We start from the raw sequence: 17,177 nt of genomic DNA on the forward strand, positions 1-17,177 counted from the left end.
GTAACTAGACACTACTGTGTGTACAGTGGTGAAAGAACAGTTTTGTTTTGAAATAATGGCTGTTGCAAGATCTAAAATGTATAGTGGTCGGCTACCTTAATTGAGGATTGGGATACAATGGATAGGGATGACGTTGCATTGTATTTACGCAACATTCATAATTCAGCAGGTTTTGTGGTAGAATACATGAAAGACCTGGGTTCCATGGCTGCGGGAATTTCTTCCATGTCTGTTTCAGCTCGTCGGGGACTGTGGCTCTGCCAATGGTCTGCCGACGCGGAATCCAGAAGGAGTGTGGAGTCGCTACGCTATACAGGTCAGGCTCTCTTTGGGGAAGTTCTAGACCTGTGGATATCCACCGCTACAGCGGGTAAGTCTCCGTTTCTTCCCTCAGCAGCACCTGCTCCGAAGAAATCCTTCTCCCCTGCTGCGCAGCAGTTCTTTCGGCCTAACAAGCCTAGAAAGGTCAGATCATCCAATACCTTTAGGGGAGGTAAAGTTAAGTCCACGAAACCTGCTGCTGCAGGTTCCCAGGAACAAAAGCCTGCTTCAGGTACCCCAAAGTCCTCCGCATGACGATGGACGGCACGGCCCGGAGGTGGGGCCTGTGGGAGCGAGACTCACAGTTCTGTCATGTCTGGGTATCGTCCGGCCTGGATCCCTGGGTAGTAGATAGTGTCTCGGGGATACAGGCTGGAATTTCAAAGTCTCCCTCCTCATCGTTTTTTCAAGTCGGGCTTACCAACTCTGTTGGAGGACAGCGCAGTGCTTCAAGACGCTGTTCAAAAGCTGGTGGAGGCACAGGTCATTGTGCCGGTGCCACCTCACATGCTGACAAAGGGTTACTATTCGTACCCTTTTGTGGTACCGAAACCGGATGGTTCGGTCAGGCCCATTCTGAACCTAAAATCATTGAACCCCTTTCTAAATGAGTTCAAGTTCAAGATGGAGTCTCTCAGGGCGGTGATATCAGGTCTGGAAGAAGGGGAATCCTGGTATCACTGGATATCAAGGATGCGTACCTTCACATTCCGATCTGGCTGCCGCATCAGGCTTATCTCCGCTTCGCATTGCTGGACTGTCATTTTCAGTTCCAGGCCCTGCCATTCGGCCTCTCTACAGCACCGAGGGTGTTTACCAAGGTGATGGTGGAAATGATGATGCTACTCTGCAAGCAGGGTGTGAACATCATTCCTTATCTGGACGATCTCCTGATAAAGGCATCGTCCAAGGAGAAGCTGCTGCAGTCCAATTGTTCTCAACGAGACTGCTCCAGAATCTTTCCAAAGTCACATTTGGAACCAACCCAGAGATTGTCATTTCTGGGAATGATCCTGGATACGGAAGTGCAGCGAGTGTTTCTTCCTCGGGACAAGGCGTTGGTGATCCAATCCATGGTCCGGGATGTCTTGAAGCCACACCGGGTGTCTGTTCATCAATTCATTCGCTTATTGGGAAAGATGGTGGCCTCCTACGAGGCTTTCCAGTACGGGAGGTTCCATTCTCGACCCTTCCAGCTGGATCTCCTGGACAAGTGGTCAGGATCTCGCCTCCACATGCATCAGAGACTTCGTCTGTCGCCAAGGGCAAGGATTTCTCTCGTCTGGTGGCTCCAATTGCCTCACCTCCTAGAAGGCCGCAGGTTCGGGATTCAGGACTAGGTCCTGCTAACAACGGATGCGAGCCTCCGGGGCTGGGGAGCAGTCACTCAAGGAGTAACCTTCCAAGGACGGTGGTCAATCCTGGAAGGTCGGCCTGCCCATCAACATCCTGGAACTAAGAGCCGTCTACAGCGGTCTTCTTCAAGCTGCCCATCTTCTGAGAAATCGGGCAATCCAAGTGCAGTCGGACAACGTAACAAGAGTGGCTTACATAAACCGACAGGGCGGAACGAAGAGCAGAGTGGCAATGTCAGAGGTGACAAGAATACTCCTCTGGACAGAAAAACACGCATTAGCGCTGTCGGCCATCTTCATTCCGGGAGTAGACGACTGGGAAGCAGACTTCCTCAGCAGACACGATCTCCATCCAGGAGAGTGGGGACTCCATCCTGAGGTTTTCAAGGAAATAACAGGTCTTTGGGGATTGCCCCAAATAGACATGATGGCCTTTCGTCTCAACAAGAAGCTTTGGCGTTATTGTTCCAGGTCGAGGGACCCACAGGCAGTGGCAGTGGATGCCCTGGTGTCTCCATGGGTGTTCCAGTCAGTGTACATGTTTCCACCACTCCCACTCATCCCAAGGATCCTAAAGCTCATAAGGAGAACAAGTGTTCAAGCGATCCTCATTACCCCACATTGGCCAAGAAGGGCTTGGTACGCGGACCTTCTGCATCTACTGCAAGAAGAGCCGAGGCCTCATCCTCTTCGGGAGGACCTGCTGCAGCAAGGGCCGTTCGCCTATCAAGACTTACCGCGGCTACGTTTGACGCCATGGAAGTTGAGCGCCTGATTCTTGCTCGGAAAGGTATTCCGAAGAAAGTTATACCTACCTTCATTCAGGCTAGGAAAGGGGTAACGTCAAAACATTACCATTGTATTTGGAAGAAATATGTATGTTGGTGTGAGTCCAAGAAGTTTCCTATGGTGGAATTTCAACTGGGACATTTCCTCCTCTTCCTGCAAGCAGGAGTGGATATGGGTCTGAGGTTGGGATCTGTGAAGGTCCAGATTTCAGCCCTATCCATTTTCTTTCAGAAGCAATTGACTGCCCTCCCTGAGGTTCAGACCTTTTTGAAGGGAGCTCTGCATATCCAACCTCGCTTTGTACTGCCTACAGTACCATGGGACCTTAACGTGTAACTGGAGACATGCATAAAGGTCAGAACACTTGAAAACATTTTGGACACTATACTTTTAATTGAACATTGGATTTAGCACATGTTTCTCTGACGTCCTAGTGGATGCTGGGAACTCCGTAAGGACCATGGGGAATAGACGGGCTCCGCAGGAGACTGGGCACTCTTAAAAGAAAGATTAGGTACTATATCTGGTGTGCACTGGCTCCTCCCTCTATGCCCCTCCTCCAGACCTCAGTTAGAATTTGTCCCCGGCCAGAGCTGGATGCACTTAGTGGGCTCTCCTGAGCTCACTAGAAAAGAAAGTATTTCTTAGGTTTTTCATTTTCAGTGAGATCTGCTGGCAACAGACTCATTGCTACGAGGGACTGAGGGGAGAGAAGCAAACCTACCTGCTTGCAGCTAGCTTGTGCTTCTAAGGCTACTGGACGCCATTAGCTCCAGAGGGATCGAACACAGGGCCCGACCTCGATCGTCCGTTCCCGGAGCCGCGCCGCCGTCCCCCTTGCAGAGCCAGAAGACGGAAGATAAAGATGAAAAACGGCGGCTGAAGACTCCTGTCTTCATTAAGGTAGCGCACAGCACTGCAGCTGTGCGCCATTGCTCCCATAGCACACCACACACTCCGGTCACTGTTGGGTGCAGGGCGCTGGGGGGGGGGGGCGCCCTGGGCAGCAATTAGTTTACCTTTTGGCACAAATAGCACATAATACAGTGTATAACACTGTATATGTGCAAAAACCCCCGCCATTAACATTATAAAAAGCAGGAGAAGCCCGCCGCTGAAGGGGCGGGGCTATCTTCCTCAGCACAGCCAGCGCCATTTTCTCTTCACAGCTCCGCTGGAAGGACGCTCCCCAGGCTCTCCCCTGCAGTATCCAGTACAACAAGGGTAAAAAAGAGAGGGGGGGCACATAAATTTAGGCGCAAATTGGTCATAATAAGCAGCTATTGGGAAAAATCACTCAGTATAGTACCAATCCCTGTGTTATATAGAGCTGTGGTGTGTGCTGGCATACTCTCTCTCTGTCTCCCCAAAGGACTTTGTGGGGTCCTGTCCTCAGTCAGAGCATTCCCTGTGTGTGTGTGCGGTGTGTCGGTACGGCTGTGTCGACATGTTTGATGTGGAGGGCTACGTGGAGGCGGAGCAGGAGCCGATAAGTGTGATGTCGCCCCCTACGGGGCCGACATCGGAGTGGATGGATATGTGGAAGGTATTAACCGACAGTGTCAACTCTTTACATAAAAGGTTTGATGACGTAACAGCCTTGGGACAGCCGGCATCTCAGCCCGCACCTGCCCAGGCGTCTCAGAGGCCATCAGGAGCTCAAAAACGCCCGCTAGCTCAGATGGCAGACACAGATGTCGACACGGAGTCTGACTCCAGTGTAGACAAGGATGAGACAAATGTACAGTCCACAAGGGCCATCCGATGCATGATTACGGCAATGAAAAATGTGTTGCACATTTCTGACATTAACCCGGTTACCACTAAAAAGGGTATTATGTTTGGGGAGAAAAAGCAGCCAGTGACTTTTCCCCCATCTGATGAATTAAATGAATTGTGTGAAGAAGCGTGGTGTTCCCCTGATAAGAAACTAGTGATTTCTAAGAGGTTACTGATGGCGTACCCTTTCCCGCCAACGGATAGGTTACGCTGGGAGACATCCCCTAGTGTGGACAAGGCGCTCACACGATTATCTAAAAGGGTGGCACTGCCGTCTCAGGATACGGCCGCCCTAAAGGAGCCTGCAGGTAGAAAGCAGGAGGCTATCCTGAAGTCTGTATATACACACTCAGGTACTATACTGAGACCTGCTATTGCTTCAGCATGGATGTGTAGTGCTGCAGCAGCATGGTCTGATACCCTGTCAGACAACATTGATACCCTCGACAGGGATGCTATTTTGCTAACCATAGAGCATATAAAGGACGTTGTCTTGTATATGAGGGATGCACAGAGGGACATTTGCCGGCTGGCATCTAGAATTAATGCAATGTCCATTTCTGCCAGGAGAGTATTATGGACTCTGCAGTGGACAGGTGATGCTGATTCTAAAAGGCACATGGAGGTTTTGCCTTATAAGGGTGAGGAATTGTTTGGGGACGGTCTCTCGGACCTCGTATCCACAGCAACAGCTGGGAAGTCGACTTTTTTACCTCCGGTTTCCTCACAGCCTAAGAAAGCACCGTATTATCAAGTACAGTCCTTTCGGCCTCAGAAAGGCAAGCAGGTCAGAGGCGCATCCTTTCTGCCCAGAGGCAGGGGTAGAGGGAAAAAGCTGCACCAGACAGCCAGTTCCCAGGAACAAAAATCCTCCCCTGCTTCCACTAAGTCCACCGCATGACGCTGGGGCTCCACAGGTGGAGCCAGGTGCGGTGGGGGCGCGTCTCCGGAACTTCAGCGACCAGTGGGTTCGCTCACAGGTGGATCTCTGGGTTCTACAAGTGGTATCTCAGGGATACATGCTGGAGTTCGAGGCGACTCCCCCTCGCCGTTACCTCAAATCAGCCTTGCCAGCGGCTCCCAGGGAAAGGGAGGTAGTGCTGGCGGCTATTCACAAGCTGTACCTTCAGCAGGTGATAATCAAGGTTCCCCTCCTTCAACAGGGACGGGGTTACTATTCCACAATGTTTGTGGTACCGAAACCAGACGGTTCGGTGAGACCCATTCTAAATTTGAAATCCTTGAACACTTATGTAAGGAAGTTCAAGTTCAAAATGGAATCGCTCAGGGCGGTTATTGCAAGCCTGGAAGAGGGGGATTTTATGGTGTCGCTGGACATCAAGGACGCTTATCTGCATGTCCCCATTTACCCACCTCACCAGGAGTACCTCAGGTTTGTGGTACAGGACTGTCATTACCAATTCCAGACGTTGCCGTTTGGTCTGTCCACGGCACCGAGGGTATTTACCAAGGTAATGGCCGAAATGATGATACTCCTTCGGAAGAAGGGAGTTATAATTATCCCGTACTTGGACGATCTCCTTATAAAGGCGAGGTCCAAGGAGCAGTTGTTAGTCAACGTAACACTATCTCGGGAAGTGCTGCAACAGCACGGCTGGATTCTGAATATCCTAAAGTCGCAGCTGATTCCTGCGACGCGTCTGCTGTTCTTGGGCATGATTCTGGACACAGAACAGAAGAAGGTGTTTCTCCCGGTGGAGAAGGCCCAGGAATTGTCATCTCTGGTGAGGGACCTCCTGAAACCAAAACAGGTGTCGGTGCATCACTGCACGCGAGTCCTGGGAAAGATGGTAGCTTCTTACGAAGCAATTCCCTTCGGCAGGTTCCATGCAAGGATCTTTCAGTGGGATCTGTTAGACAAGTGGTCCGGATCGCATCTTCAGATGCATCGGCTGATCACCCTGTCCCCGAGGGCCAGGGTGTCTCTGCTGTGGTGGCTGCAGAAGGCTCATCTTCTCGAGGGCCGCAGATTCGGCATACAGGACTGGGTCAAGCCTCCGAGGTTGGGGGGCAGTCACTCAGGGAAGGAACTTCCGAGGACTGTGGTCAAGTCAGGAGACTTCCCTTCACATAAATATTCTGGAACTAAGGGCCATTTACAACGCCCTGAGTCAAGCAGAACCCCTGCTTCAAAACCAGCCGGTGCTGATTCAATCAGACAACATTACGGCGGTCGCCCATGTAAACAGACAGGGCGGCACAAGAAGCAGGATGGCGATGGCAGAAGCCACAAGGATTCTCCGATGGGCGGAGAATCACGTGCTAGCACTGTCAGCAGTGTTCATTCCGGGAGTGGACAACTGGGAAGCAGACTTCCTCAGCAGGCACAACCTCCACCCGGGAGAGTGGGGACTTCATCCAGAAGTCTTCACGCTGATTGTAAATCGTTGGGAAAGGCCACAGGTAGACATGATGGCGTCCCGTCTCGACAAAAAGCTAAAAAAATATTGCGCCAGGTCAAGGGACCCTCAGGCGATAGCTGTGGACGCACTAGTGACACAGTGGGTGTACCAGTCGGTTTATGTGTTCCCTCTTCCTCTCATACCCAAGGTACTGAGGATTGTAAGAAAGAGAGGAGTAAGAACTATACTCATCGTTCCGGATTGGCCAAGAAGAACTTGGTACCCAGAACTACAAGAAATGATCTCAGAGGACCCATGGCCTCTGCCTCTCAGACAGGACCTGTAACAACAGGGGCCCTGTCTGTTCCAAGACTTACCGCGGCTGCGTTTGATGGCATGGCTGTTGAACGCCGGATCCTAACGGAAAAGGGCATTCCAGATGAAGTGATTCCTACGCTGATAAAGGCTAGGAAAGACGTGACAGCACAATATTATCACCGTATATGGCGAAAATATGTTGCTTGGTGTGAGGCCAGGATGGCCCCTACGGAAGAATTCCAGCTGGGTCGATTCCTGCACTTCCTACAGTCAGGAGTGACTATGGGCCTAAAATTAGGATCCATAAAGGTCCAGATTTCGGCCCTATCTATTTTCTTTCAAAAAGAACTGGCTTCACTGCCTGAAGTTCAGACGTTTGTTAAGGGAGTGCTGCATATTCAACCCCCTTTTGTGCCTCCAGTGGCACCTTGGGATCTTTACGTTGTGTTGGATTTCCTGAAATCCCACTGGTTTGAGGCACTTAAGACCGTGGAGCTAAAATATCTCACGTGGAAAGTGGTCATGCTATTGGCCTTAGCTTCGGCTAGGCGTGTGTCAGAATTGGCGGCTTTGTCGTGTAAAAGCCCTTATCTGATCTTCCATATGGACAGGGCAGAATTGAGGACTCGTCCCCAATTTCTCCCTAAGGTGGTATCAGCGTTTCATTTGAACCAACCTCTTGTGGTGCCTGCGGCTACTAGGGACTTGGAGGACTCCAAGTTACTAGATGTAGTCAAGGCTTTGAAAATATATATAGCCAGGACGGCTGGAGTCAGGAAAACTGACTCGCTGTTTATCCTGCATGCGCCCAACAAGCTGGGTGCTCCTGCTTCAAAGCAAACTATTGCACGCTGGATCTGTAGCACGATTCAGCAAGCTCATTCTGCGGCAGGATTGCCGCATCCTAACTCCGTAAAAGCCCATTCCACAAGGAAGGTGGGCTCTTCTTGGTCGGCTGCCCGAGGGGTCTCGGCTTTACAGCTTTGCCGAGCTACTACTTGGTCGGGTTCAAACACATTTGCTAAGTTCTACAAGTTTGATACCCTGGCTGAGGAGGACCTTGCCTTTGCTCATTCGGTGCTGCAGAGTCATCCGCACTCTCCCGCCCGTTTGGGAGCTTTGGTATAATCCCCATGGTCCTTACGGAGTTCCCAGCATCCACTAGGACGTCAGAGAAAATAAGAATTTACTCACCGGTAATTCTATTTCTCGTAGTCCGTAGTGGATGTTGGGCGCCCGTCCCAAGTGCGGACTCTCTGCAATACATGTATATAGTTATTGCTTCACTAAGGGGTTATTGTATGAGCCATCTGTTACTGAGGCTCAGTTGTTGTTCATACTGTTAACTGGGTATGGTTATCACGAGTTGTACAGTGTGATTGGTGTGGCTGGTATGAGTCTTACCCTGGATTCCAAATCCTTTCCTGGTAATGTCAGCTCTTCCGGGCACAGTTTCCCTAACTGAGGTCTGGAGGAGGGGCATAGAGGGAGGAGCCAGTGCACACCAGATATAGTACCTAATCTTTCTTTTAAGAGTGCCCAGTCTCCTGCGGAGCCCGTCTATTCCCCATGGTCCTTACGGAGTTCCCAGCATCCACTACGGACTACGAGAAATAGAATTACCGGTGAGTAAATTCTTATTTTTTGGGCATTTTTTTTCTGTATTTCCATTGCACGAGTAAGGTGACTCGTTCCCTTGACATTGTGCTGCTTTAACTGTAACTGCACTCGAGGGCTTGGTCACCATTTTCCCTTTGCTGTAAACCACAGACTGCACACATTCCTGCTTGCACTTCAGGAGGCTGCGAGGAGAAATGTCACCCCCGCAGCTAACGGGCATGTAAACAAAGCAACAATTGAATTGCTCTACTTTGCTCTCCCTAGTGGTAGCTGCGTAATTGAATCACCCTGATTTAACGTATATACTGTATGTGTTCATATGTATAATATATGGTTAGTTTGTGGTTAATGTATATCTTAATCTTTGACTCTCTAACAAATGGGAAATCAAATCCTCTTGTACTGATGTATACTCTACAGTAGTCTTAGTGATAGCCCAAGCTGACTGAATATTCCACAGTGTGTGGGTTATTCCAAGCAGGTTTCAGTTTTTCTTTGCTGCTTTCAGAATCCATTTCTCATTACCTTCCTTAGGCTGAAGATGAGGAGGCCAAAGAACGACTATTTGAGTCTGTGCTGAGTGAATGCAGAGATGCTATCCAAGGAGTACGGGAGGAACTAAAATCAGAACAGGTATCGTATGCCTCCCCACTTCCCTATCATCTGTCGGCAGTAAAAGTTCCATCTACTTATGCCTTGCAGTGACCATAATGCATTTCTTTTCCGTGCCCAATAAGGTGTAAAGGTCACAATAAAGCACAAATTCTCTGTTTATGAATTGTACTAAATCTTTTAACTCTTTGGGTCTACAGAGGCTCAGAGATGCTGTCATGGATGGTGACATTGGGAAAGTATCCAACTTACAGTACTTGCACAGGTAAATTCATAGGTGTGAAAGTGTTCATCCCTGCACATACATGTTCTCTTTTTAGATCTAAATGTATTTGCACTTATGCTGTATCAATTTATCCTAATGACTCTGGAAGAACTATGTATATATACAGTTCAGAGGGTTGTGTAAGATACAGTTCATTAGGTTCTGACCAACTTTTCTTACAATTCATTGTGTGTACTGTGTTTTGAAGTTACAGAAGAAGGAAAAACATGTAGCCATTCAAATCATTGAAATGTTCACAGCAACATTCATTGTCTAACCCAGTGGTTCTCAACCAGTAGGTCATGTTTTGCGGATTTCTGTTTGTGTAATCAGGTGAGATAAGTTCTGACCTAACAAAATAGATGAACTCTCATGTGCATTATTAAAGAAATCCACAAAACATGACTTTGTGGTGATACTTGAATACTAAATTAATTGTAGCACTTGTTAATGAACCGCCAAGTATAAATCTATGCAGTTTGAGGAATGAGAAGGTGATGGTGGCAGAAACTTTGGGTGATCTAAAGGCTATCTTTCATCCATTGGAGAAACTGGAAACATGGGCATAGGGGAGAGTATGATAACCTTGGGAACTTTAAAATGTCCTGGATCCTCCCCCTCTGTATATCCTGGTCTGGAGTCAGGCAGAACTATACCGTGCTGCTGCACAAAACTGACAATGACCATGTTAAGCCGATAATTTGGACAGATAGTAGAACAATCTTCATGTTTTTGAGGATTTCGCTACTAAACAAGGGATGTATTAGAGAGGTTTGTGCCACTCCCACAACACTCGGGAGCAAAGGATGAGTTTGCCTTTTTTAAGATTTATTTTTATTTTTTTAAGATTTTATTTTCCATTCTCTAATTAAGTTTGCGCTCATATAGCAGTGTTTAAGAGCTAAGCCCACCAGTGAAATCCTGTGGTGGGAGCAGTCTTCTCTTCAATGCCCAGTGGCTCTCTTCTGCTTCACGTATTTGGTTGAGAGTAATCAGAGCAGTATTACATGTTAGACTTGTGAAGCAGTCTCCTAAAAAGTCTTCCTGGAAACAAAAATTTGCTCTGTTCAAGGACATTAACAGAGAAGGAGTTGCTGGTGTCAGTGGAGTATAAATTGTAATCTGGAAGAGTCTCTATTGCAGCCACAGATGATCTTGGCTAAACATTTACATGCTCTTCCTTTCAACCTATTGACCATTTAAAGAGTAAATACATGGCACCAGTGGCGGTTCTCATGAGCCAGTGGTATGATAGCCATTCATTATTGGATGATCTGCTTACGCATGACACCTTTTAACACCTTAGGCGTCTATATTTACTAAAGGTATGTACACACTGTATATAGTCAAAATCGCCAGGAAAGTTAGTGCATATCGCTCCGTGTGTACACAGCGAGCGATAGCAATGCGCGTCCCCGCCAGGTCGCTATCGCTGGGAAAAATAGACTGTGCAGGCACGTCAATTTTCACTATGTCGCTGGAAAAGTATGAGGTAGTGAAAATCACTTCTAGCCAAATCGCCCATAGGCAAAATTCACTTGCACAAAATCGCTGTTACAGATAGTCAGAATCGCCTACTGCCAGTTCAAGGTAAATCACTCAGTCAAAATCGCTCTGTGTGAATGCACCTCTTTAGCTTTGCAGAGAGATATACCTTATACAGTAGCTGTGTATTTGGACTGATATACTGCCTTACCGAGAGATTGAAAATCTTTATTCTAATATTCAAACATCACATTGATGTACAATTTAAAAAAAAACATATCTAGGGTACCCGGTAATAAGATTCACACAGTGATATCAACAAAAGAAAACACACACACAAATTTTACACAGAAATATTCTTAAATTCAATTATTATGAATATTTCCAAAGAGGTGCACATACCGTTGGGGAAGTTGCTTCAAGCAATATTGCAATGTACTATAAACAAGAAAATACTACCAGTAATGGGGGTCATTCCGAGTTGTTCGCTCGCAAGCTGCTTTTAGCAGCTTTGCACACGCTAAGCCGCCGCCTACTTGGAGTGAATCTTAGCTTATCAAAATTGCGAACGAAAGATTAGCAAAATAGCGAATAGACACCTCTTAGCAGTTTCTGAGTAGCTCCACACTTACTCGGCATCTGCGATCAGTTCAGTGCTTGTCGTTTCTGGTTTGACGTCACAAACACACCCAGCGTTCGCCCAGACACTCCTCCGTTTCTCCAGCCACTCCCGCGTTTTTCCCAGAAACGGTAACGTTTTTTCGCACACACCCATAAAACGGCCTGTTTCCGCCCAGAAACACCCACTTCCTGTCAATCACATTACGATCACCAGAACGAAGAAAAAACCTCGTAATGCCGTGAGTAAAATACCTAACTGCATAGCAAATTTACTTGGCGCAGTCGCACTGCGGACATTGCGCATGCGCATTAGCGACTAATCGCTCCGTTGCGAAAAAAAAATACAGAGCGAACAACTCTGAATGACCCCCAATGTTCGGAGATGATGAGGTTAAATAATGCCATAAGTTCATATAGTTCCATAGGTAAATGGTCGTTTGAAAGGTAGTGATATTTTGTGCAGCCTGAATGGGTGCACTTCAGGTAGTTCCTGACAATTTAATTCAGTAGAAAGATAATTAGTAACCTTTAGTGGTGTCCTGCTGAATTCTTACCAGTAAGATTGGTCCACTTGCTCATGCTCAGAAATAATGCTTTCCTCGACTCTTATGCAGCTATATTCCTCTGCCTCTGCACGCGGTACAGTTATGTTGCTCAGGTGTCCTCGGTGCTGCTTCCCAGTAGCCAACTAGTCTTGTTCCCTGCATATGCTGTGCCTGGAAATTAGACTCTGTTCAAACTGCTTGTCCTGCCGCTATCCCCAGTTGTAGGTGAAGGACTCACTCTAATTGCCGGGGTACCCAAATATAGTGTGTGTTTTAAAGTTGTATATCAATGTGATTTTTTTAATATTAGAATGAATGAAAACTTTTTGGGTAAGGCAATATATCAGTCCAAATACACCGCTATTGTATTAGCCCAGCACCACTATATTTTGCGCAATAACCTTTTATAGAGGGAAATCCTCTTTGATAAGGTGAGCTGCAGGGCTCAAACATAGATAACAGATAGTGCAGTCTATTTCTTTCTTTCTGGGAGATAAAGTACCAGCTTAATAAGCTCCTAACTACCAAGTTACAGACTCTGGCCCAGATTTACTAAGCCTTGGAGAGTGATAAATGCTTGGTGATGACGTATCAATCAGCTCCTAACTGTCCTTTTTCAAACACAGCCTGTAACATGGCAGTTAGGAGCTAATAGGCTGATATTTTATCACCATGCAATTTATTAGCACTCTTCAAGGCTTTATAAATCGGGCCTGTGTTTGAAAAATGACAGGCGCTGGTTGGTTGTTACTTTTTCTCCGTCCACTTTTTCTCTCATCAAGGCTTAATAAATAGACCCCTTAGAGCATGGGTCTTCAACCTGCGGCCCTCCAGCTGCTGTGGAACTACAAATGCATGCCCTGCCACAGTTTTAGCATGCCTTTACTGGCAGGGCATGCTAGGATGTGTAGTTCCACAGCAGCTGGAGGGCCACAGATTGAAGGCCCATGCCTTTGAGTCTTAAAGTTGTCCCATCAAGTAACAAAAACGCTTTTTTTGTTGTTTTTTTTTGTTCCTGCTTTACGTATGATCTTTCTAGGACTTATATTTAATACCATACCTCAGAGTATTCTTAGGGCCTCGTTTGGCTCTTAGACATTGATATGCTCAATCTGCAAAAGGAGTTCTAGGGTAGCTGACCTCAGTCATCAGAATGGATCAAATCACAAGATTGCCTATCCAGTTGTCATAAAATGTTTCTAATTTGGTGGCTAAGGACTGACCATCTCAGCAACATTTCAGATTGGACATTTTGTTGAAACAGTATTCAGGGCTCTGGGGGCTGTTGTACTCTGTTTTGCTGTCATTTCATTTACCATTATTGTACATGCCATTACATCTCCTGGTGGTATATAACAGAGTAGTACTTCAGCTGAAAATGTGTTGTGCATTAGGTTATAGATTCATTACTGCTAATATTTTCTGGTAGTTCACACACACTCTGAGAAGCGTTGTAGCAGTAACACCTGAACTATTATGCTTGATATGACAAATCAATCAGTAGAATTACTTAGTATATTTGTACCAGATATCATTTTGCGGTCTCTTTTGTAGTTACCTGTCTTACATCAAGCTGTCCACAGCTATCCAACGTAATGAGAGCATGGCTAGTGCTTTGCAGAAGGCTCTGCTCCGTCAGCCACAACCTGAAGAGGATGGCAAGAGGAGCCCGCGGCCTCAAGACCTGATCAGACTTTATGATATCATCTTGCAGGTGAGAGAGATCTCAGTGGTGCTTGCCGTTATTACCAGTTGCATCGACTTTAGAAGTTTCGTTTTGCATTCAGTGTGGAGGAGTCTCCCCGTCTTTATTGCTTTAGTTAGTTTTCCGTGTTAATGGGCAGTTGAACAACACATTTTATATAATGGTTGGGATTTTTCTTTTCTAAGAAAATGAATGTGGTTGTTTGCTGTTTATGTAATACAACAAGGGTCTCGTGTGAGGTAGACCATAAATTTGTTGAAGCCATTGCCTAAGTTTTATGGCACTATAGTTTTTGTACTTTTGTTTGACTCTAAATTCTACGTAATAGAAAATGTGTACCTCTTCTCATTGCAGAATCTGGCAGAACTGACACAACTGCCTGGCTTGGAGGAAGATCAAAGCTTCCAGAAGGAAACTGTCCTTAAGACTTTAGTGTACAAAGCATACAGGTAACCTAATTTCAATGGATTTAATATCTTCTGACCATAATGGCGTTCTGTGCCACCGTCTCTGGGGATGGTGGTTTCACAGCTTTGTCTAGGTTCCTCTACTGACCACTGCTACTGGGATTTCTCAGCCACCAGACAATACTTGCACATTTCAGCTGCAAATAAGGTTGTACTTTGCTGAGCTATTAATACAGTTATGAATCTGTTTGACAGAGGATATCCAACCTCCTATTCATTTAACCAGTACAAGATGCGTTACATGCGTTGGAATCACCTTTATCCTTGTACAGACACTGAATCTCCTCATATTCGTTTGAAGGTGTATCTGGCCTCAATCATGTTTTCAGTATACACCATTTAAAATAGATTTCTCTGACGTCCTAGTGGATGCTGGGAACTCCGTAAGGACCATGGGGAATAGCGGGCTCCGAAGGAGGCTGGGCACTCTAGAAAGATCTTAGACTACCTGGTGTGCACTGGCTCCTCCCACTATGACCCTCCTCCAAGCCTCAGTTAGATTTCGTGCCCGGCCGAGGTTGGATGCACACTAGGGGCTCTCCTGAGCTCTTAGAAAGTAATAGTCTTAGATTTTTTTATTTTCAGTGAGACCTGCTGGCAACAGGCTCACTGCAGCGAGGGACTAAGGGGAGAAGAAGCGAACTCGCCTGCTTGCAGCCGGATTGGGCTTCTTAGGCTACTGGACACCATTAGCTCCAGAGGGATCGACCGCAGGCCCAGCCTTGATGTTCGGTCCCGGAGCCGCGCCGCCGTCCCCCTTACAGAGCCAGAAGCAAGAAGATGGTCCGGAAAATCGGCGGCATGAAGACTCTGTCTTCACCAAGGTAGCGCACAGCACTGCAGCTGTGCGCCATTGCTCCTCTCACACACTTCACACTCCGGTCACTGAGGCAGCTATAAAAACACCTTGGCTGGCTAAAATACCTCAATATATAGCCCCAGGGGCTATATATGAGGTAAATACCCCTGCCAGAATTCCATAAAAAGCGGGAGAATAGGCCGCGAAAAAGTGGCGGAGCCTATCTCCTCAGCACACTGGCGCCATTTTTCCCTCACAAGGAAGCTCCCTGGCTCTTCCCTGCAATCTACAGTACCAGTAAGAGGGAAAAGAGAGGGGGGGCATTAAATTTGGCAGTATATATATATTTTATTGAAAAGCAGCTATTAGGGACATAACTCAGTTAGTCCCTGTATATATGTAGCGCTCTGGTGTGTGCTGGCATACTCTTACTCTGTCCCCCCAAAGGGCTTTTTGTGGGTCCTGTCCCTCTGTTTGAGCATTCCCTGTGTGTGTGGAGTGTGTCGGTACGGCTGTCTCGACATGTTTGAGGAGGATAATGATGTGGAGGGGGAGCAGATGCCTTTAGCAGGGATGTCACCCCCTGGGGGACAGACACCTGAGTGGATGAGTTTATGGCAGGAAATGAGTGCACGTATAGACTCCTTACATAAAAAATTTGACGACATGCCGACTGTGGGACAGCCGAGTCTTCAGCTCGTGCCTGTCCTGGTGTCTCAAAAGTCATCAGGGGCTCTGAAACGCCCGCTATCTCAGATGGCACAAGTAGATGTCGACACGGATACTGACACCAGTGTCGACGACGATGAGTCAAATTTAATGCCCGTTAAGGCCATTCACTGCATGATTGAGGCAATGAAAGAGGTGTTAAATATTTCTGATTTACATCCAGGTACCACAAAAAAGGGTATTATGTTTGGGGAGAAAAAACTACCTGTAGTTTTTCCCCCGTCAGATGAATTAAATGAAGTGTGTGAAGAAGCGTGGGCTTCCCCTGATAAGAAATTGGTAATTCCTAAGAAGATACTAATGGCGTTCCCTTTCCCGCCAGAGGATAGGTTACGTTGGGAAACACCCCCTAGGGTGGATAAAGCGCTCACACGTTTGTCTAAAAAGGTGGCACTACCGTCCCAGGATACGGCCGCCCTTAAGGAACCTGCTGATAGAAAGCAGGAGGCGATCCTGAAGTCTGTATATACACACTCAGGCATTATACTTAGACCAGCTATTGCGTCAGCATGGATGTGCAGTGCTGCCGCTGCGTGGTCAGATAAACTGTCAGAAAATATTGACACATTAGACAGAGACACGATTCTGCTAACAATTGACCATATCAAAGACTCAGTCTTATACATGAGAGATGCACAGAGGGAAATCTGCCGGCTGGCATCTAAAGTAAGTGCATTATCCATCTCTGCTAGGAGATGCTTATGGACTCGCCAGTGGACTGGAGATGCAGATTCCAAAAGGCACATGGAAGTTTTGCCTTATAAAGGGGAGGAATTATTTGGGGATGGTCTCTCCGACCTAGTTTCCACAGCAACGTCTGGGAAGTCAGCATTTTTACCCCATGTCCCCTCACAGCCTAAGAAGGCGCCATTTTATCAGGTTCAGTCCTTTCGGACCCAGAAAAACAAGCGGGGAAAAGGAGGGTCTTTTCTGTCTAGAGGCAGAGGTAGGGGAAAAAGGCTGCAGCAAACAGCAGGTTCCCAGGAACAAAAGTCCTCCCCCGCTTCCTCTTCCAAGTCCGCCGCATGACGGTGGGGCTCCACAGGCGGAGCCAGGTACGGTGGGGGCCCGCCTCATGAATTTCAGCGATCAGTGGGCTCGCTCACAGGTGGATCCCTGGATCCTTCAAATAGTATCTCAGGGATACAAGCTGGAATTCGAGGCGGCTCCACCCCACCGGTTCCTAAAATCTGCCTTGCCGATTGCTCCCTCAGACAGGGAGGCGGTGCTAGCAGCGATTCACAAGCTGTATTCCCAGCAGGTGATAATCAGGGTACCCCTACTTCAACAAGGCCGGGGTTACTATTCCACACTATATTGTGGTGCCGAAACCGGACGGTTCGGTGAGACCCATTTTAAATTTGAAATCCTTGAACACATACATAAAAAAATTCAAGTTCAAGA

At 47.2% G+C, this 17,177-nt stretch overlaps 1 protein-coding gene across 1 annotated transcript in view; it reads left to right on the forward strand.

Moving 5' to 3' along the window:
• Positions 1-17,177, forward strand: part of SRP68 (signal recognition particle 68) — a 137,862-nt gene that overhangs the window by 84,968 nt on the left and 35,717 nt on the right. Inside the window, exons 9-12 of the mRNA XM_063960561.1 lie at positions 9,080-9,178; positions 9,358-9,422; positions 13,628-13,787; positions 14,133-14,227. Coding sequence (XP_063816631.1) covers positions 9,080-9,178; positions 9,358-9,422; positions 13,628-13,787; positions 14,133-14,227 — 419 coding nt within the window. The remainder of the gene's footprint in view (positions 1-9,079; positions 9,179-9,357; positions 9,423-13,627; positions 13,788-14,132; positions 14,228-17,177) is intronic.

The sequence above is a fragment of the Pseudophryne corroboree genome, chromosome 3 (assembly GCF_028390025.1).
Source record: "Pseudophryne corroboree isolate aPseCor3 chromosome 3, aPseCor3.hap2, whole genome shotgun sequence".
In the NCBI taxonomy this organism is placed as follows: Eukaryota; Metazoa; Chordata; class Amphibia; order Anura; family Myobatrachidae; genus Pseudophryne; species Pseudophryne corroboree.